We start from the raw sequence: 22,702 nt of genomic DNA on the forward strand, positions 1-22,702 counted from the left end.
ACAAAAGGTCCATATCCAAATCCTGAGGAGGGAGACTCAAATTTGGGCCACCTGGTTCCATATAATACTCTAATCAACATCCCCCCCCATTTCCAGATTCTAATTCCCAGGATAAAAGTATTCTTTAAACAGATCATAACTCCACCCCCATGAAGTCTGGTCATTTTTAGCTCTTCTTCCCAACAGAAGTGCTTTCTTGTTTTTAAAGATATATTTTTAAAAATTTAAAAGGAGGAGGGAGGGAGGGGGAGAGAGAGAGAGAGAGAGAGAGAGAGAGAGAGGGAGTCTTCTATTGGTTCATTCCTAAACGGATGCGACACCCCAGACTGAGCCAGGAGCTTCCTCCAGGCCTTTCTCCTGGGTGGCAGGGGCCCAAGGACTTCAGCTATTGTGTGCTGTCTCCCAGGTGCATCAGCAGGGAGCTGCATTGTTAGTAGAACAGCTATGGCTCAAAGTAGCATTCATATGGGAGGTCTCATCTGCTGGTCATTCCCCAAGTGGCCATAATGACTGGCCTGGGCCAGGACAAAGCAGTGATCACAGAGCTTCATCTGTCTCCCATGTGGGCGCAGGCGTGCCCAAGGACCTAGGTGCATTATCAGGGAGCAGGACCAGAGGTAGAGTAGCTGAGGCGCCAACCGATGCCCATACAGGATGCTGGAATTAAGAGGCTTAACCTGTTATACCACAGTGCACCCCCTCCTTTTCTTAAGGAGGTATTTTGTGTTCCTAAGCAACAATTCTGCTCTCTGCTCCTTCCCCTTGCTTGATCTCTGAAGATGGACGAGGAGCTAAAGGCATCCCAGAACACAGTATCACAATCAATGTGATCATGCAGAGCCCGTGACATGCACGGCAGGGTGAGCTCGTGCCTTTGATGCTGGTATTTCCAGTAACAACTAGTTCAAGTCTCATCTGTTCCACTTTCAATCCAGCTTTCTGGGAAAAGCAGTGAAAGACAGTCCAAATATCTGGGCCCTACCACTCATGTGAGAGTCTTGAATGAAGCTCCTGGTTCCTGGGTTCAGACAGGCCCTGTCATGGCTGCTGTCACCACTCGGAGTGTGAAAACCAATCTTACTCAAAACAACCAGAAGTAGTTTAAAACCAGTAAGCCCCAGAAATCCTTGCCCTCAAATGAATTTAGGGTTGGGTGTTTGCCACAGCTTAGGACACCTGCACCCCAGATTTGAGTCTTGAGCTCAGCTAAATCCGATCCAGCCTCCGGTTACTGTGTACCCAGGAGGCAGCAGGTCATGCTGCAATAGGTGACCCACCAGGGAGACAGACGGGGGTGATCCTGGCTCCTGGTTTTGGTCCAGCCCAGCCCGGCCCACTGCAGGCACTGAGAGTGATCCAGTGATCTCTTGCCCTCTGCCTCTCAAATAAGGAAGACATTTTCTTGAGTCTACTTCCTGGGTGCCGTGGTAGATCTCTGCAGAAAACCCTGGGGCCTGAAGACAGACACTAGGCCAGTTGCTGCTTCTATGAGTGCCAGGCCAGTAACCAGAATCCTTCTGGTTCATCCACACTGTTGGCATCAACTGGGCTGGCAGCTGTGGCTGATCTGGGACAAGGTCATGGTGCTACACCCCTCTAAGGGAGAGGCAGAACTTTCTGGAAGGCCACAAAGAAGACAAAAAATGTGGACTTGCTTAACTGGAAACTCGGGCACACCACCTGTACGTGCTGGCCATGGCCTCTGGCCTCCTCCCATAAACTTACATTCCTCAGTAGTGTCAGCTGCCCTAACTGCCCTCCTCAAACACGCCAGATGCTTTCTAGGCCCCAGAAAGCACTAAAAATCTCCAGAATTTGGGCTCGGCGGCGTGGCCTAGCGGCTAAAGTCCTCCTCGCCTTAAAAGCCCCAGGATCCCATATGGGTGCTGGTTCTAATCCCGGCAACTCCACCTCCCATCCAGCTCCCTGCTTGTGGCCTGGGAAAGCAGTCAAGGATGGCCCAGAGCACTGGGACCCTGCACCCACGTGGGAGACCCGGAAGAGGTTCCTGGGTAACGGCTTCAGATCGGCACAGCACCGGCTGTTGTGGTCACTTGGGGAGTGAATCATCGGACGGAAGGTCTTCCTCTCTGTCTTTCCTCGTCTCTATATATCTGACTTTGTAATAAAAGTAAATAAATCTTAAAAAAATCTCCAGAATTTTCAGATACAAGTTGACTTCACCAAAAAAAAAAAAAAGTGGTAACAATGCAAACAGCGGGAAAAAAAAAAAAAAAACACCAAAAAACAAATTAACAAAAGGAAAAAAAAAGATATCAAACCAGCCCAAAATAATCTCCCTCAACATCGACATGGCATGCCGATGGAGCAGCGCAGTGCAGTTGGGAAAGGTCTGTTACCTGAGCCTTCTCCGAGGTGTCCTCCTGGTAGCACTTAGGGCACTCCCAGCAATTTGGCAATTCCTCATTCAGCAGCCCTTCTCCATCCATCTACAGGGAGACAGGGATGGTAAAGCAAGAGAAAGGCTTGCTCTCAGTCAGCACGAACAAAGCATACAGCCGAGAAGTTGGTCATTATCACTTCAAACATGCGCATCTGTGTGGGGAGACTAACTCCTGCTGCCCTGCCTGCCGGTGGGTTATCCGATCAAAGTGAAGTTCCATGAGGAGTGCCTGTGTTGGTCTAAGGTTTGCTCTCCTGAAAGTCTCATGACAGTGACACCAAACTTGGCCACTGCCAGTAGGCCATAGCTGTGCTTGGGTTCCAAGAATGCAAAATGGGAACGGACACCCCACTCACCTTAGTGGGCTGTGGAGGATGAATCCTACATCATATACATATCAACCAGCGCCCACAAAGCACCTGCTACTATCCTGGCTGCCTGGTCTTGACCACCAGGGTCATCGGGGACATCATGTTCTCAATTCTGAGATTGGGCTGCTTCTCACCAACTGACAATGCTTTATAATCATGCTTGGCCTGGAAGCAGTCCTATTGGACACTTCCTGGCCAAGAAAATTCAAGCCCCAGGTACTTCAAAAGAAACAGGAAGAAATACAACAAGTCAGTTGCCAGGGCTGTCTTAAAGGTTAAGCTGTGAATATACGTGAAGCTGCAGTGCCCTGGATGGCATATCAAACACCACACAAGCATCGCTGAGAATCCGTGGGAAGCCAGGACCCATGCCACGCCAACTGACCCCACCCTGGAGGCCAAGGCCTCCAGGTCCTTACTGCTTTTTAAAGCTCCTCGGCTACACACTGGGCCTGACCCTGAGCGCGCAGCCCCATGAGGATCCAGGGAACATACACGCAGGAGCCAAGTCTACTTCCTGTCCCCCCTTACCCTGAGGGTGTGCAGACAGCCCCCACCTCCCCAGGCAGGTTGGGGGCAGCCTGCCCCCACAGGGTCCCGGGCCCTCCTCACTTGCAGGCAGCCAGGATGAACGATCTCGTTGCAGACGCAACATTCCATGAGCTTCTTCTCGAAGTCCTGGGTCTCCTCATTCTGGTCCACCTCCCCACAGAGGGAACACGTGACCGAGTGAGGCAGCCTCGGCTACAAGGGACAAGACAGCAGACTCAGCCACATCATCTCTGTCTGCCTGTAACTAAAGGTGGGGAATTTCCTTTGTCTGTCTCTATAGGGTGGAGCAAACAGAGGTTTCTGGGAGGAAAAAAATCCCTGGGGACGAGGCGGGGACACACACAACTGCACAGGAATGAGAGACCAACAGACTGTTTTCCAGCTGGCATGTTCTGGCCTTAACAGGTCCTTCTGATCTGTTTAAACAGGTCCTCTCTAAACCACTTAAAGAGAGGGGACAGTAGTGATTCGCCATTCAAAAAATAGTCCCTTGTTTAAAAACAGGGCGAATAAGGCCAAAGTATTAATCAGATAACTTTACTAATAGATCCTTTCCTTCCGATCCAGGAAGCACACAAAGGCAGCATCACCGTTTTCTCCAATTCTGGACTCTCACCGACCACTGCGTGCACTGCAGGGCCTCTGGCGTTGCCACCCGCCTCCCAAGCTCTTTCCCCAGCAGACCACTCACTGCCAAGCACTGCCGGAGGACACAGGACTGCTTCATACGCCCAGGTCCCCCGAACTTCTTCATATCCCTGCAGTAGTGGCAGACGCCGCACTCTCCTTGCACGCAGGCCTTGCACTTTCGGCATCGCACTCGCCGCCGCCTGGCTCCTGACGCGATCGGGGAGGCAGCAGCTGGCCTCACAGGCGTCAGCCGCGGAGCTGCTTTCATGGTGTGAGGCTTGGTGATGGGGATGGTCGGGACCCGCACCTTCGGCCGGGTGGGGAATTTAAGCTGGGAGAGAGAGAGCAGTGAGGTCAACTCTGTCGAGAGGGCAATCTATTACATGGTAGTGTACCCACACCCAGGCTGGGCAAACGCTGGGCTGCTGTCACAGAAATCAGGACTGCCTACACGTGTCAATGGTGGACCTGAGAAGTTGCGCCTATGGCCTGCAAAAACTCCAATGTTCTCCACCTCAACTTTTTTTTTTTAAAAAAGATTTATTCAGTTTATTACAAAGTCAGATATACAGAGAGGAGGAGAGATAGAGAAGTAGATCTTTTGTCCGATGTTTCACTCCCCAAGTGAGCCGCAACGGTCAGTGCGCGCAGATCCGAAGCCGGGAACCTGGAACCTCTTTCAGGTCTCCCACACGGGGTGCAGGGTCCCAATGCATTGGGCCGTCCTCCACTGCTTTCCCAGGCCACAAGCAGGGAGCTGGATGGGAAGTGGAGCTGCCGGGATTAGAACCGGCGCCCATATGGGATCCCGGGGCGTTCAAGGCGAGGACTTTAGCCGCTAGGCCATGCCGACGGGCCCCACCACCTCAACTTTTACAGGAAGATCTGCCAGCCCGTCAGGTGCTCCCCTCCTGGAGTTCCTCATCGACTACTCAGAATAGGACCCCTAGCAAAGTGAAACCCACCTGATGGAGAAACTGGCCTTGCTCATTTCAAGAGCTCTGCACCCAAGCGTGTGGCCTGGTACAGGGCAAGTGCCGGGCTCCATCTCTGGGTAATGCGAGGGCCGGGTCTACACCTTCTACCTTCTCCACCAAGCCTCCGTCATCAGAAATGTCTAGACTGTTCTGAGGTTATGTGGGATTCCTCTCCCAGGAATGAAGGAAGAGGAGGGTTCTGAATGAGCCTGCTTTGCCAGCACACCCACGGAAGGGAACCTGCGAGGGAGGCCTCATTTACTTCCTGGTCAGAAAGAGACACTATCATTTATTTAATATATAAGCCTGGCAGAGCATAATAGGAAAATACAACTGTAGAGGCCCGAGGGGCTACCAGCTGACGGTGAGGCTTTTCTTCACTTTCCAATTCCAAATTGAAAAATCTCCATTCCAGGAATCCTGAAAGCATGGCCTCCCTGTAGCAAAAAACAAATCTCCCCTCATCTTTTAAAAACATACAGGTGATTATTTTAAATAGGTTTAGACCACATCCGTGACCATAGCTGAGTCACTGGGTCAGAGAGGCGCTCACCCACTGTGTTGAAAAATCTCCAGAATTTGGGCTCGGCGGCGTGGCCTAGCGGCTAAAGTCCTCGCTTTGAATGCACCGGGATCCCATATGGGCGCTGGTTCCAATCCCGGCAACTCCACTTCCCATCTAGCTCCCTGCTTGTGGCCTGGGAAAGCAGTTGAGGACGGCCCAAAGCCTTGGGACCCTGCACATGTGTGGGAGACCAGGAAGAGGTTCCAGGTTCCTGGCTGCGGATTGACACAGTGCCGGCCGTTGGGGTCACTTGGGGAGTGAATCATTGAACAAAAGATCTACTTCTCTGTCTCTCCTCCTCTCTGTATATCTGACTTTGTAATGAAAATAAATAAATCTTTAAAAAAAGAGAGAAATACAAAGCTCGACATATGAATCTACAGTGAGCCCCCCCAGTTTGACAATTCTGTTAGGGAGACACCTCTGACGGACAACCACCCTGACCTGGGAGCGAAAAACCAATCGAATCAGGAGGTTCTGACTGCCTGTGTCAATGCACCAAAAGCTGCCTGCTTCTAGTCCTCCCGCCCCCCACGCACAAACCTGAGTCTGCAGCCCAACAGCCAATGAAAACAGTCTCTTACCTTGTCCCTTTTTGGCCACTGTACTATAGGGACGCCAGTGAGGGCTAACTTGGGATCGCTGCTGGCAAGCTCCTCCAGTAAAACCTAGAGGCAAGAGTGGGGCACAGTGAGCACCGAGCCATGGACCCCTCCACCCCAGCTCCTCAGCCACAAAAGGGGACGACAGCCACTGCTTAAGTCCCCCTCACAGATTCTGCTAAAACTTGTGCTCCTATCCAGAGTTCAAATTGAACCTTTGCCCCCAACTCACACCGAGACAACTGGCTAGTGGGTCAAGCAATGCCACACATTCACACTGTCGCCCTCAGGTTCCTAAGTGGACTCTATGAAGTTTTGCTTTCTGGTGCGGCAGTGAGCACACTGACTAACACTGAATTAATGAGAGGAACACCAGAGCCTGAGGAGTCGTGATTCAACCCAGGATTTGTAGTTCTAAGGCTAATCACACTCAATCTCCCATCTCTCTCACACACCTCTAACCGGGTAGGAGCAATCTTACAGGTAACAGTTTAACTAATCAAGTCTGAATGACTGGGAACAATGTTACAAAGTAAAGTAGTTACTACCACTTAAGTGTCTCACACTGGTCAACTGTTATTTTGAAAGAAACCTTTTATGTTTTAAAAATTTCAGAAGCCCAACCTTCCAGCAGACTGAAATCTCTCTTCCTCTGACCGGAGCAGCCCTAAGGCAAGGCCAACAGCAAAGGAATGCAAATCCTGGCGCAGCCTGCCCAGGCGGTGCCCAGCACGGGAGGATCTGACTGAGCAGCCCGCCGGCCGCCCCGTGTTTACGCCAGGACTCGCTCCTCCTCCACCTCAGAGGCCTGTGCCAGGCCGGGGGCAGGGACCTGGAAGGACCCTGCAGCTAACCCTGGAAGCTTCCCAGGCAGACCCATTTGGCCAAGTCTCCAGATGCCGCTCACCTTCCCCCAAACTGACTCCATCTGCAGCCGGTTTATTTACTTCGTGTTGCTATGGCACCCTATCCTGGCACCTCCTGCGGGCTCCACACTGCGTGGGGGGTGAAGAGGTGGGGTGTGGTGCCACGTGGCACGGGGCTCCAGTATGGACTCCTTATCTTTCTGGGGTGAAAAATTCAGGTCCATTCAAAACGTGTGCTGGGAGCCAGGGCTCCCCTCCCCCCAGCGCCCCGCTGGAGCAGGACTCTGCCCATTTCCTCTGTGGGAGCAAACCGCGCTGTCCACAAACAGGGACTTTCCACTCTCAGCGGCACAGAAGATAGGCGAGTAGAAGAGGAACTTAACTGCACATTGGCAAAAGCAGCCTACACCTCGCTGTAAGACTCCTGGCGAGAGGGACAGAGAAGGGGGTGGGGAACTGACGGAGGTGGGGGGCCCGCTGTTCACACAGACCCGACTCAGTCCCCGGGCTCTGCGTGGGCGTGGAGGGAAATGCAGATTTCCTTCCAAGCCTTTTTCGCAGGGCCATTCGAGCCAGCACGCCCAGCTTTCACCCAAAAAGGCAGACTCCAGCTGAGGCCCTAGAAGCCGGAGAAAGGCGCCACCACCCCTCACCAGAGGGGGTTTGGGATGGGAGAGCGGGGGTGGAGTGCGGAGCGGCTGACGCCTATCTGGGCTCCAGGCACTGAGGAACATTCAAACACAGGCCCACATCCCACAGAGAGAGAAGGCAGGAGAGGGGGTTCCCCAAAGACAAGCGACTCCTTTCCGCAGCGCGACCCGCCAGGTGAGGGTCCCGCCAGGTGAGGTAACAAGTGCACCGACCGCTCGAGCAGCCCCAAGTCACAGCAGCATCGTCCCGGACTCGCCCTCAGGCAGTTCTCCCCCCTCTTGGCCGAGACAAAGTCCCTGCAGTTACACACTCCCCACACCAGCGAGGCTTTGCCAACCGCCCGCCTGACCTTGCGCTTCTGGTCGCTCGGGCGCTGCCGAGGCTCCTGGCTGAAGTTTCCCCAGCGTCTTTGCTTTGTTTTCTGTCTTAGAAGTTGTGCTGAAGGAGTTAGGTTTTCTGTCTCTAGGAAAATCCTGATTTACTTGAAAATCTTGGAAGCTCTCAGAACACACAAGGCAGGGCGGTCGGGCTGGAACCCTCCCGCCCGGCCAGAGGAGCGGCGTGCAGCGCTCCGAGCTCCCCCGTGAGCCCTTCAGCTCAGCCGCGGCTTCCTGTGCCTGCGAACAATGCTGCTGCGTCACCCACATGCAGCTCCCAGAAATGCTTTGCAACGGAAGATGGCAGGAGGGGGAGCCGAGCTCGAGGGAGCGAGCCAGGCAGAGGGCCCAGCCGTTCTGCTGCAGAGCCGCCGGGGGTGGGCACGGCGCCCGCTCCGCTCCTCGGGATTGGCCGAGGCCCTGCCGGGGAGGGCCCGGGCCGCCTCCGCCCCAGCTCCCGCCCACCGCCGCCGCCGCAATCCGAGAGCCCAGGGCCGGCCCCCGGAGGGCTCCTCCGACTTCGGAAGGCGCCGGGCGCAGGCACGGCTTTAACCCGTTCCGCCCGCCGCCGCGCGCCGGCGCCGCGTCCACGTCTGTCCTTGACGAGTCCACACCCTTCCCCTAGGGGTCAGCTCTCATTGTTCCAGCCAGGGCCCTCTCTCCACTCAGCACACACACGAGCGCCCACAGTCGGGCCTCCCCGGAGGAAGCGGGCTGCGGCCCCTCCGAAGTTGCCTCCTCTCCCCGCCGGCGCAGAGCCCACCTCACCTGCCGTCACAGACGCCCATGCCAGAATGCCAGCCCATAACCGACAGCCAGCCTGCGTGTCTGCAGAAAAGCCTTCAGGAAGGCACATTCCAGCCACTCCCGAGCGCCGCCGACCCACGCGCAGCCGCGGGCCTCGGATCCCCGGGCGGCCGTTTCTCAGCAGTTCCGTCGTGACCCACTTGCCAACCACAGGGCGAGGACAAGCGAAGGTCAAAGCCTTTGCCTCCACGCCTCTCAACATGGTGCTGCAAGTCGGCAGAGCGCGGTCTGCCTGTGCGGCCCAGCAGAGGGCTCCACCCTCGGATACCAAGTACCCGGTTTCCACTCCCCGCGTCTGCTCGGGCCGCCTCATTCCTGCCATTCCCTAGATGAAGCAGCCAGCTTCACGTCCTGTCGGACACCGAACGCCACTTCCTGGCAGTCCCTGTCTGCCACTTGTGGCTCACACCTCCAAGCGCTGACCCCAGCCAACAGGGAACTCCGCCCGCACGCGGGGAGGCTTCTGGGAGTCCCTTGGCACTGCAGCACATCGCAGCAGGAGCTTGGCAGGAACTTCTACCTTCAGATCCTCTCAAGTGCTCCGTGGCCTTTGGGAAAGGACACAAGCCCACCACGTCTGGCTCCCAGCAGAGGCGGCAGCGGATCTACTCTGAGGGGTGGTGTCCCAGGCTTTCTGGGGCTGGGGGCTTGGTTACTCATTGTTAGGGTAGTTTTCCAAGGAGAGGACGAATAGCCTTGGTCAAGCTCTCCCAGGAAATGCTTAGGTGACCATCCTAATCTTACACCTTTCCTAAGAAAACGGAAACAGCAGGTACAATCAGCTTATTTTGTTTTTCTTTAGAGGGAACTGACTTTGCAGAAGGCTCCTTGGAAAATGTTTATTTTGGACTTCAGTGCTCTGACCCAGAAGGATGATGAGGCTAAGTACTTATGAAAGTATGCTATTTCAAAACAAAACCACAAAATATAGGTTCAAGTCGTGGCAAGTGCAAGTTCTAGAAGCCACTGGATAAGAGCACTAAGAAATTCACTCCAAGGAAGTTTCCAAATCTCAAACTAAAGAAAGGTTAATTTTGCCAATAAACATATGGCATCATATGACAGAGCAAAATCACGAAAATATTTTAAAGAATTGCATACATTTAAAAATAACTTCTATATGCCTCATAACAACAAACTTTATTTAAAAGTTTCTGTTCAGCAACAATGTGTATATTACAAATATTTTGTTGGTAAGACCTCCAGATGAAATTTAATTTGCACAGGTTAATTTGGCTTACTGACTTAAGAGTTGATTATAATGGGTCTTCTACCTGTTTTCCTTAGTAGAGTCACCCACAAGGCAACAAAGAAAATTCCTATGATTTTTTTTCCTTTTAAGATTTATTATTTCTACTGGAAAGAGGGAGACAAACAGAAAGATCTTCCATTTGCTGATTTACTCCCCAAGTGACCACGACAGCCACAGCTGAGCCGATCTGAAACCAGGAGCCAGAAGACTCTTCTGGGTCTCCCAAGTGGGTGAAGGGTCCCAGGGTTTGGGCCGTCCTCGACTGCATTCCTAGGCCACAAGCAGGGAGCTGGATGGGAAGTGGAGTATCTGGGACACAAACTGGTGCCTACATGGGAATCCCAGAGCATGCAGGGCAAGGATTTAGCTACTGAGCCATCGTGCTGGGCTCTATCACTTCCACAGCTGCTCTAACTCAGCCTTAGTTCCATCACACTGAGAAAGGGCCAAGGGTAAAGTTTTATAACCTGCTGTATTACACACAGAAAGCATCTTCAACATGCACACCATTTATATAGCACTGTGGTCATGGATCTGAATCTTCAAGCAGGAATGAGCATGAGCTGGGGAGTCACAGTGGCCCTCTTCCTGCAGGACGCAGGACCTCCCCTGGCTCTGCTCTGTCTGGTGTCACACATGGAACCCAGTACCTGTGCTCTGCGTACAGCAAACAGCATTACCCCTAACAGTGGGAACAATCAGTGTCATAGGTTTGTGATGTCTAATTTTTTGCCATAATATTACTAAGTACTTTAGTAACATTATCATTTTAACAACAACTCCATGTAGATGGTTTGCAGAAGAGAAAACAAACTTTCATAAATCATTCCAAAGGATGGCTGGTGGATTTTTCTATGAAAGTATATATATATATATATACACTTTGTGTGTATCGAAACTTTATATATATATATAAAACTTTACATATATATGTAATTTATGTGTGTAAGGAAAGAAACAATGTGGCTAGCATTGTCATGCAGCAGCAAAGCCATCTTCTGGAATACCTGCATGACCCTGTGAGCGCCAGCTTGTGTCGCAGCTACCGCCTGAGGACTGGCCCCCCACGGCCCGGCCTGCTGTAGCCGCCTGGGGTGAACCAGCAGATGGAGGGTGGCTTTCTCCATCTTTATCTTTGTTCTCTCTGTAACTTTGAATTTCAACTAAATAAACATATAATATACATATATAAATCTAAAAATAGAAACAAAACAATAAATTCCTATGAAAACATTCTTTCAGCTGAGTTTTCTCCTCACCGTGCTGTGCAGCTTAGGGGACACGTTTGTACTACATACACACAAAGGATTGGACCGTTCATGCTGCCTCGTTAAACACCCATAAAGGGCACAAGTTTTCAATTTTAGAAATACAAGAGTCGTCAGGCCGGGGCGTCTCATGTTCGGATCCCTGACTCCAGCCACCACGTACACGTGGTGAGTTGTCCCCGGGCTTGCCTGGGATCCCTTTGGGGTGAGTACACCGAAGGGGGAAGTGTCGTTGAGCCCTAGTTGAGCAGTGGATGGGATTGTGGAGGGGCACGACCTTGGGCTTGGGGGCTTAAACCTCCTGCAGCCTGCCAGCTGCTGGTGGGTCTCAGGTCGGGGTGTTTCATGCTCTGATCCCTGACTCCAGCCACCACGTGCACAACCTTGGGCTTGGGTTTAAACGTCCTGCTGCCTCCTGGCTGCGGATGGGTCTCAGACCGGCCAGGAGCTCTAGGGTTTTGGTTCTCTGAATAGCTGCTGAGGTAGCTCCAAGTTAAACCCACTGCGCTTCTGAGATGTGAATCAATCCTAAAGATTCCCAATGACAGTAACTTTTCCTTTGAAGAATCTATAATCACTGAACAATGCTGACCACCAAATACCAGTCCACACAAAAGCTAAGGCTCGGGGCTTGTCTAGCAGGATATCTTATTACCTGACATAATAATGGATCAGCAGAGGGGTCACAGTAGGCAGGGCCATAATATTAATTAGCATTCGAGAACCATATCTGGGGGTAGATTCTGTGTGGGATGTGTGGGCCACACCCTGTGATAATTCTAGCCCCACTGGTTAGTTAGCTCGAGAGTTGGGGTGGTGATGGACTAAGCTAAGTGTGATCAAGGAGCCTGCCATCAATCACAGGTAAAGGAACCGACAACAGTCTGGACTGGTCAAGGCAGCGGCACCTGAATGTGCATCCTGAATAGGGTGTGGGGTGGGCCAGGCTGTAATGTTCACCAGCTCATACAAGGCCAAATGGAAGGCCAGACTGCACCAGGAACTGGCCTAAAACCTACATTGGCGTATATGAGAACTGAGTCTGGGAGTGGATCAAGTGTAGGAACTTGGGAAACTCTCCTGGCGAGTCATAGCTTCTGCTAGTGAACATGTAGTCCAGACCTGGGGGTTGGACATGCTGGGCAAAGTAGCTCCAATGGCTGGCCAATGTGTGAATTGGTAATGGAATGGGATGTACTGGGCAGGACTGAGCAAACCTTAGCCCACAAGCAAAACTAGAAACCAGGATGGAGCACAGGTCATGCTGAGCTAGGCTCTTGCACCTAATGGTCTGCGTGAGTCAAGGACGCTAAGCCACAGTGTCTAAGGCAGAGGCCAGTACAAGTGAGGGACTGAGCCAAGCTGAGTCAGAGCAGCCACTGGCATGAGCATGATCTATGGCTAGGAACAGGCCTGGTTGGGGAGCTAAGGGGGACACCCTAGCTGCGTGGAGGTTCCCACCAATGGGTGCGTGTGCTGGAATGGGGGCTGCGTTCTGATCAGGATAAGGTTGTAGTCTCCCTTGGCACTAGTGTGGACTGGGACTGGACACACCATACTGGCCGGGCCAGACCCCAACACCGTCTGGTGTCCTGGAGGACCAGGGTGGATGTGGGATGGACTAGGCTAGGTCTCAACCCCAACTGAACTATGTGTGAGCCGTATGTGGGTATGGACGAGTCATGGCTGGGCTGAAACATCCAACAATAAGAACCAGTTTGGGTTGAAGGCCAGTCAGGAAAGGCCACTATTCCTGCTAGGACAGGAGGTGAACTGAGTAGGGCTGGCTCATGGACCCCCTGGTATATGAGCAAAATCTGGCATTGGGAGAGGTTCTGATGGAGGAGCCTGGGCAACTCCTCTGGCAGGACACAGTCCCTGCAGGTAAGTGCATGAAGCATGATAGGAAACAGTCCAGAATAGGCCATGGAAAGTTTCCCACTGGCAAACATTTGGCATGGGTTGAGGGCAGACCAGGCTGAATCAGTACACGTCACCCACTGGCGAATCCAAGCACAAGCACCTGGACAGAGTGTGGGTCGAGCCAGGTTTGGTCGCAACAAAAACCAGTACACAATACGGAATGCCAAGGAGAGGTTGCCTGTACTGGATGTGACCGCAGTGCCCAACCAGCATGCGTGAGAACCAGGAAGGGAGGGGGCAGAGCCAGCAGGGAGAATGTGGGGGAGTTCCCTTGCTGGACAGCTACTCCCACTGGAGAGCATGGGCTGGGATGGGGGCAGACCAGACTAAGCAGGGCTACAACACCTGTGTGCCTTATGTGGACTTGATCAGGGAAAAGCCAGGCTAGGCTGACTAATCCTACTGGTGCAAACAAAAATTAGAGTGGGTGAGGGATGTTGGGCTTTGCCGCAGCATCTGCTGGTAGAAGCGGACACTGGGGGCTAATTCTGACAAGTCAAGCCACAGAACCACCTGGAGAGTGCATAATCGATGAGAGACCTGGGAGGGAATTAGTGGGCTCCTCCCTTTAGGGTTACCACTCCCACAGGAGGGCACGAAAACTAGGATGGGGGCTGGGGTGGCTAGACAGAGAGGCACCCAACAACATCCGTGAGGGCTGGATAGTTGAGCTGGTTAGATGGAACTAAGCCTTAATACCCACTGACATGTACGAGAGCCAAATGGGATGTGGGACAGACTGGACTAGTCTGCTGTACATATTGGCAAACCAGGGTAGGGGGCGGGCCTGGTGGGGGTTATTGTGGGTCGCCACGACTAGGCTGCAGCTTCAATTGGCTGATGTAAGGGCCGAGTACGTGCTGGGCAGAACCAGACTGGACTGCAACACCCATTGGTTCCAGTGGAAGACAGGGCTGAAAACAGAACCAACCCAGCAATTGCAACCACTAGCTGGATGGACTGTGCCGGACCCTGTGCTTGCAAGTACACACAAGAATCTGGGCTGGGAACACTTCAGACAAAGTTTCTTTTGGGATCTCCCCAACTGAACTGCCGGACTCAGAACCCTAACCAAGAAAGGACAGAGGACAGAACAAGTCAATCAACTACCCCAGCCGTATGTTGGCAGTGAAATACTGGGCAAACGGAGACTCTAAGATGGACTATGTCAATCAGTGGATTCTTCAACGACCTCATCGTGCTTGGAATGGCGAGACTGGCAGCGATTCATAACTGGTGAACTATCAAAACCACTTGAGCAAGGATCTCGGAGCATGTCCCACATCCGGGACCTGGGGTGAGTGGGAGACTGGGTGGGGCTTCTCCCTCAATATCCCCCTTTACCTCAGATACATGAAGGAAACAATGTGGAAATAACAGTCTTACCCACTTTCCTGTAGCCCTTGAACTTTTTAACCCTAATTAACTATTTAAAGATTGTCAAAAATATAACAAAAAATGGAAAAAAGAAAAAATAAATAAATACAAGGGTCTCAGGCTGCCACGTTGGTTCAACTGGCTAATTCTCTAGCTTCCAGGGCCGTGGCAGCTTGACAGTCGTGTCTAGCCTGCCCTGCTTCCCATCCAGCTCTGTGCTTATGACCTGGGAAAGCAGTAGAGGACAGCCCAGAGCCTTGGGACCCTGCACCCATGTTGGAGACCTGGAAGAAGCTCCTGGATCCTGGTTTGGATTAGCACAGCTCAACACTGGCCATCATGGCCATGTGGAGACTGAACCATTGAAGAATTTGTCTCTCCTTTTCTATGTAAATCTGCCTTTCCAATAAAAATAAAATAAATCTAAAAACAAAACAAAACAAAAAAACCATGAGAGAACTAAGAAGCCCATTCTGCGTTTAAAAACGAAACAAAACAAACAAACAAGCAAACAAGTGTCCCAAACTCTGAGCAAACAGAAGTGCATACAGAAGGGCTCATTAACTGGGCGATTCTGCGATTTCTTTTCCTTTTCAAAAAAGGTTTATTTTATTTTATTTTTATTGGAAAGTCAGATATACAGAGAGGAAGATGTTCCATCATCTGCTGGTTCACTCCCCAAGTAGCTGTAATGCCAAAGCTGAGCTGATCAGAATCCAGGAGCCTCTTCCCAAGGCTTTGGGCCGTCCTCGACTGCTTTGCCAGGGTACAAGCAGGGAGCTGGATGGGAAGTGGAGCAGCCAGGATACAAAGCAGCAACAACATGGGATCGCAGCACATGCAGGGCAAGGACTTCAGCCAGCAGGCTACTGCACCGGGCCCTCAACGTCTTTCTAAATCTATATTCTACGATATTTTGTCAATATGCAGACCTTTTACAATTTTACACTTTACACTTTTTGATACCCTTTTACAGCAGCAATACAATGGATTTTTTTCCTTCCGGGGGAGGGGAGATAGGTAAATTATTTTTGAGAACCTGAAAGGTTACAACAACAAACAAGTCCTCTCTGGCAGGGAAGGGCATGGCTCTGTGCTGGCACAGTTCCCAGGGCACCAGGGCTGCCAGGGCAGCCAGGATGCAGGCACCGAGCACTGAATCCTGGGTGATGGAGGCTCCTCATCAACATACTCCAATGCTTTCTTCTTTAAGCAAAATTGTTTATTTTTGCTATCTAAAAGGCAGAGATAGTGAGGGAGCCGCCTCCCTGGCCCCATTCTGCTGCTTCACACCACAGATGCTGCTCAGCTGGGAAGGCAGGCCGCCCCCCGCATGGAGCTGTGGGGCTTGAACTAACCCCTCTGATGTAGCTGGACCCAGGACAGGAGCTGGGGCTCAACTCCAAGTCACGGGCATCCAAAGTGGGGCCTTAACCACTACACCAAATGCCTACCTGAAGATTTTCTTCCCCTTCTTTAGAGAGATAATCAAAATATCCAAACTCTAAACCCACCAATCTCAATATCAAATTAAACAACTACTCACATATAGGAATAATTAAAGAACTTGGTTTTCCTTCCCTGAGTGATACAGCAGAACCCAAGGAGTGTGACGATGACAAGCAAACCACTGTTTTTAGGTAAAAGCCACTGTGAAGCTGGGCTGTCATGCTCTTCTCTGATACTGGCTATGTTGTTGACTGCACAAGGACCACTCTCCTCCTGCAGTAGGAACACTGCTCTCTCTTGCATTCCTAAACTAAAAAGTTGTCTCCTCGGCTACTGCTGTCGCATAGTCAGTAAAGCTGCTGCCTTTAGTGCTGGCATCCCACGGGGGTTCTGGTTCAAGTCCTGGCTTCTTGTAATGTGCCTATCAAAGCAGGGAAGGATGCTCCAGAACCTTGTGCTCCTGGCTGCAGACTGGCATGGGTCTGGCCAGTGTGGCCATCTGAAGAGTGAGTTGGTCAACAGCAGCTTTCTCTCTCTGTGAAAGTACAGCTTTCGGGGCTGATACGACAGCTCCACTGGCTAATCCTTCACCTTCAAGTGCCAGCAGCCCATATGGGAGCTGTTGCATGTCCTGGTTGCTCCACCTCACATTCAGCTCCCTGCTTTGTGGCATGAGAAAGCAGTGGAGGATGGCTGAAAGCCTTGGGCCCTTGCACCTGCTGCATGGGACTGTCGTGGTAGCCTAGCACATTAATTCTCAGCTGGTGATGCCAGCATCACAGATGGGTGCCAGTTCTTGTCCACACTGCTGCACTTCTGATCTAGCTCCCCACTAGTGGCCTGGGAAAGCAGCAGAGGATAGTAAAAGTCCTTGGGATGTTGTATCCTCATGGGAGACCTGGAAGAAGCTCCTGGCTCCCAGCTTCAGACTGGCATAGCTCTGGCTGGTGCAAACATTTGAGGAGAGAGCCAGCAGATGGAAGACCTCTCACTCCCTCCAGGTCTGACCACCCTCCCCCTTAACATTGAAGGAAAATACACAATCTTTATATGGTAGGAGTCCTTTTTAGATTTCTCTTCTTGCAACCTCCATTTTACTCTGTTTACTCTGCTTAGCATTTGGCCCAAACCTCTGTGCATTCTTGTCTCATGTGCCGTCGCAGCCCCATCCTGAGCTCCCATCACACGGCTGTTTCCTTTAAACCTTCCCGATGGCTCCACTGCTAGCATTCCTAGACCGTGCGCAGCAGCAGTGGAGCACAGGCGGGTCTTGTGCAGACCAATCCCTATGACAAGCCTAAGGACCGGAAGGGCATTCTGCTCTCCCCATCCAGCACGCAGATACTGAAGGCCGAAAGCTCACTCACACACACAGAGTGGTTTATGCATACTGCTGCCATCTGTGTGTCACAGCTGCTGCTTCTTGTTCTGGCTGCTCCACTTCCAATCCAGCTCCCCTGCTAACTCACAGGCAGAGGAAAGTGGTCTAAAGCTCAGGGCCCTACCCACCCACATGTGGGAGCTGTGTGAAACCTGCAGTCACTTGGGAAGTGAACCAGTGAATAGAAGACTTTTCTCTCTCAACTTTAACTTTTTTTTCCCCTAACAAACTAATGTTATTCTAGATTTCTTTTTCTACACTCCAACTGCAGTGCTTAATCATATCCAATTAAAATAGAAAGATTTTCCCATCTGCTGGTTCACTGTTGAAATGGCCACAACGGTCAGAGCTGAGCACATCCTACGCCAGGGCCAAGAGCTTATTCTGGGTCTCCTGTGTGGGAGCAGGGTCCCAAGGCTGTGGCCCGTCCTCAGCTGCCTTCCCAGGCCTCTGGATGGGAAGTCGGGCCGCTGGGGTATTATGCGGCGCCCATATGCGGTCCCAGCACATGGAAGGCACGGAATTCAGCCACTAGGCTATGGCGCCGAGCTCCAAATACATAAATCTTATATAAATTTATATATGTATAGTCTTAGGAATGCTAAAACTAGCAATACAAGCTGGTGTCCAAAGTCACAACATTTTCCATGTATTCAAAATGAAAGGAGACAACCATAGAAAGGATGTCGTACTCAAATTCTCAGGATTACATAACCAGCTAAAAATTAAAGATTTATTTATTTACTTTTTTTTTTTTTTTTTTTTTTAAAGATTTATTCATTTTATTACAGCCAGATATACACAGAGGAGGAGAGACAGAGAGGAAGATCTTCCATCCAATGATTCACTCCCCAAGTGAGCTGCAACGGCCGGTGCACGCCGATCCGAAGCCGGGAACCTGGAACTTCCTCCAGGTCTCCCACGCAGGTGCAGGGTCCCAATGCATTGGGCTGTCCTCAACTGCTTTCCCAGGCCACAAGCAGGGAGCTGGATGGGAAGTAGAGCTGCTGGGATTAGAACCGGCGCCCATATGGGATTCCGGGGCTTTCAAGGCAAGGACTTTAGCCACTAGGCCATGCCGCCGGGCCCTATTTATTTACTTTTAAAAGAGCTACAGACATGGCTAACTAGTTAACCCTTCAATCTGCAGTGCTGGCATATATGTGTGTCGCTTCATATCCCAGAAGCTCCTGACTCCAGCTTTCAGATTGGTTCAGCTCCGGGCAGTGTAGCCATTTGGGGAGTGAACCAGATGATGGAAGATCTTGCTTTTCCACTGTATAAAAATAAATAAATAAATAAATCTTACTCCCCCCCCCAAAATAATAAAAAATTATTTCTTTAAAATCAGAGTTACAGGAGAGTTTTCATCCACTGGCTGAACCTGGGCCATCCAGGCTGCTTCCCAGGCTATTAGCAGGAAGATGGTTTAGAAGTAGAGCATCTGGGACACAAACTGGTACCCATATAGGATGCTGGTGTTACCATGATGATGGCTCTATATGACAGATTTAAACAAGAAAAAATGTTTATCTACTTGCACGGCAGTAACGGAGTGAATGAGATGGACAGACATCTTCAATCTACTGGAGTGTTCCGCAAATGTGAGCAGCAGTCAGGAGTGGACAGGCCAAGGCCTGGTGCTAGGAGCTCCAACTCTGCTTCCCATGAGCCTGGAAAGGGCCCAAGCACTTGATCCACTATCTGCTCCCTACATCCCACAAAGCATCATCAGGAAGTTGAACTGCAGCGGAATGACTGGGACTAGATCCACACTCCTGATACGGGATGCAGGTGTCTGGAATAGTAGCCTAACCCAGGGCACCACAATGCACACTCTTATGGGACAGATTGGAGGCTAGCTCTCTAATACACATCCCCAAGACCTGTACTTACAAAATAGCTCTGAGTGCTGATTCATAAAGCAAATATTCATACTAATGGATATTTGGCAGGAAAAAAATTACCTTCAGTTCATATAGTTCAAACTGGATTATTTAAAAACAAGCTCACTTCTCTGAAACAATAAATAAAGGTTAGGATGGTCTTACAAGTTCTAACATTGGGAGACATTTTACTACATGAGAAAAATATACAATGTGAAGAAACTCATATCTAGTAGCATGCTATTTAACTCATGGTGTTGTTAATTTACTTTTTTTCCTGCCGTGGTTGATTTTGTATTCTGGCTTTTCATTTAAGGGGATATATAGTAACTGTGTAATGGAGACTAACATTTGCAGATGTGAGGATACAATGCAGTATGCATCTCTACTTCCAGACAAAGATGATCTATCTCCCAATGAAACTGTTTACTCAATCTTGACAATACGATGCTGGACTCTCTGCCATTGTCCATGCCTGCAATGATGGACATACGAAAAACTATACTAAAGTATAGCATGAAAAACTATACTAAAGTATAGCATGAAAAACTATACTAAAGTAATTATACAGGGAAACTCAGTGAGAAGGGAGGGGATAAGGGAAATCCCAGAGCCTATGGAACTGTAGCATAAAATGATAATCACAAAAAGAAGTAAAACTGGGCCAGCTGCGTGGCCTAGCAGCTAAAACCATCGCCTTGAACGCCCCGGGATCCCATATGGGCGCCGGTTCTAATCCCCGGCAGCCCTACTTCCCATCCAGCTCCCTGCTTGTGGCCTGGGAAAGCAGTCAATGACGGCCCAAGGCTTTGGGCTTTGGGACCCTGTACCCGCGTGGGAGACCCGGAAGAGGTTCCTGGTTCCCGGCTTTGGATCGGTGCAGCACCGGCCGTTGTGCTCACTTGGGGAATGAATCATCGGATGGAAGATCTTCCTCTCTCTCTCTCCTCCTCTCTGTATATCTGACTTTGTAATAAAAATGAATAAATCTTAAAAAAAAAAAAAAGGAAGTAAAATTGTAAAAAGATTTACTTTTGATTAGAGAGACAGACAGACAGAAGCCACTCTCCTCTACCGGCTCAGTCCCCAGGTGGCCACAATAGCGGAGCTAGGCCAGGGGAATCCAGGAGACCGTCACTCCATCCAGGGTTGGCAGTCGCAAGACACTAAGTACGGGACCAATCCCTGACGCCTTTCCTGGCTGGGCAGCAGGGAATGGTCCTGGAACCAGAGCAGATGGGACTGGACAAGGAGCTCTGACAGGAAATAAAAGTGTTACAGATAGTGGCTTAACTCATTGTAAAGACATTTTTCTAACAAGTTGCCCTAAAATGTAATTTTTCCCCAAAGATTTTTTGTTTATTTGTATTGGAAAGGCAGATTCACAGAGAGGAGATACAGAGAGAAAGCTCTTCCACCTGCTGGTTCACTGCTCAATTGGCCCCAGTGGCCAGAGGAGTGCAGCTCCTGGCACTGGCTTCGGGCTGGCCCAGCCCTGGCCACTGTGGCCATGTGCGCAGTGAATGAAGGTGTGAAGATTTCTTTCTCTGTCTTTTCCTCTCTCTGTAATTCTGCCTTACAATAAAAATAAATGCATCTTAAAAAGAGAGAGAGAAAGAGAGAGAAAAGACAGAGAAAGAGAGAGAGAGAGATTAAACTAAAAATGCAAAATCTATTCAACATGAACCAGGGATGAATCTGCTCAGGCTGAGACTGCTATGGGCACTCCTGGCCTGGCCCATAATTGCCCTCTTTATCTGAATTGTTCTTCATATTTTTTTCTTTTAAAGATTTGTTAGAAAGGCAGAGTTAGAGAGAAAGAGGGATAGATCAGGAAACAGAGAAGTTTTCCATTCAGTGTTTGACTGTTCAAATGACTGCAACACTCTGAACTGTTCCAAAGCCCAGAGACACGTGCAGGGTCCCAAGGCTTTGAGCCATCCTCTGCTGCTTTCCCAAGGCACAAGCAGGGAGCTGCATGGGAAGGGAGCAGTTGGGACACAAACCTGTGCTACTCGGAATCTTAGTGCTTGCAAGTGGAAGATTAGCTAATTGAGCCATTGGGCAGACCCCGCAAGTACAAGCACTATGGGAAAAATTTTCTCGTTTCTTAAAAAATGTACTTGAGAGAGGGAAGGAGAAAAGGGAGGTAAACAGAAATCTCCTCCACTGCCGAGATGTTTCACTGGGCTAGGCTGAAGCTGAGACAGAAACGCAACACCGGGGCCGACGATGGTGTCGGCTGGTAGGCAGCTGGACTAGGGAGTAGAGCTGGGACTTGAACCCAAGCCCTCTTCTACGCGACATGGCTTTCATTCTGCCTGATGCTGTCCCTCTCTTTTACAGGTCAATCTGAAACATGTTTTTAGGATTAAATTTAACTCCACAATGAACATACAGATGTTAGTATTTTCCCATCAGGGACCTAACCTCACTCCAGTAACTGAAACAGAAAGCAGTCGTAATGAAATATGCACACACTCTTTCTCTGTCTCAATCAGAGGTTATCGAGAACTCTGACTGCAAATACACACTGCTCTCTCACCCGACAAGCTCTTACCTTCACGTCAGCGATGAGTGCGTCTTCGTCTTCTATCCCCGTGGGGACACACTTCTTATGCAGGGGAAGAGATTCCAACTTGTCAACAAGGCAGCGAAGGCCTTCGAGCTCAAAATGGGTCAGATGCACAGGCCTGTCCTTGCGCGGGCTGCACTGGCCGTCCCAGGCCTGGCCATTGTGGGAGCCCCGTGCAGAGTCAGAGGAGGCATCCCCAGACAAAGTCTTCTTCAGACTTGGAAGATTCCGGCAAAGTTTGCCCAATCCGTCGTAATCCAGGTTGACCCCGTTGGCCACTGGGCTGGTGAGGACGGAGCGCCTGCTACTGAGGCGCCGGGGCTCCCGATCCGCGGCGTCCTCGTCTCCGTGTCCAGACTCAAGCCCATTTAACTCCAAATCTACCAATGTGAAGAGCACACACTCAGAACCTGCCAGCACAGCAGGGGCCCTGAGGTCACACGGGACAAAACCGTCACACTTCAAACACAATTGCTGCTCATTCCACTCCATTTGTTCACAGCCGAAGGTCATTGTTTTAATGACAGAAACAGAATCCTGACCTGGCAGACCATGGAGGGAACAAGTCAACTGGATTTTCAACAAGTTGAAGAGTGGGCCCAGTGAGGTGGCCTAGTGGCTAATGTCCTTGCCTTGTAGGTGCGGGGATCCCATAGGGCACCAGTTTGTATCCTGGCAGCCCCGCTTCCCATCCAGCTTCCTGCTTGTGGCGGGGGAAAGCAATCGAGGACGGCCCAAAGCCTTGGAATCCTGCACCCTTATGGGAGATCCAGAAGAAGCTCCTGGCTC

General features: G+C 50.8%; 1 protein-coding gene across 3 annotated transcripts in view; it reads right to left on the reverse strand.

Annotated features, from left to right (window-relative positions):
• Positions 1 to 22,702, reverse strand: part of KDM2A (lysine demethylase 2A) — a 93,945-nt gene that overhangs the window by 4,800 nt on the left and 66,443 nt on the right. For all 3 annotated transcript variants that reach the window (XM_004598198.2, XM_004598199.2, XM_058662749.1), the window contains 5 exons: positions 21,899 to 22,293; positions 6,084 to 6,167; positions 4,019 to 4,288; positions 3,388 to 3,519; positions 2,361 to 2,450 (listed from right to left, as the gene is read on the reverse strand). In XM_004598198.2, the coding sequence (XP_004598255.2) occupies positions 2,361 to 2,450; positions 3,388 to 3,519; positions 4,019 to 4,288; positions 6,084 to 6,167; positions 21,899 to 22,293 (971 nt within the window). The remainder of the gene's footprint in view (positions 1 to 2,360; positions 2,451 to 3,387; positions 3,520 to 4,018; positions 4,289 to 6,083; positions 6,168 to 21,898; positions 22,294 to 22,702) is intronic.

The sequence above is a fragment of the Ochotona princeps genome, chromosome 4 (assembly GCF_030435755.1).
Source record: "Ochotona princeps isolate mOchPri1 chromosome 4, mOchPri1.hap1, whole genome shotgun sequence".
In the NCBI taxonomy this organism is placed as follows: domain Eukaryota; kingdom Metazoa; phylum Chordata; class Mammalia; order Lagomorpha; family Ochotonidae; genus Ochotona; species Ochotona princeps.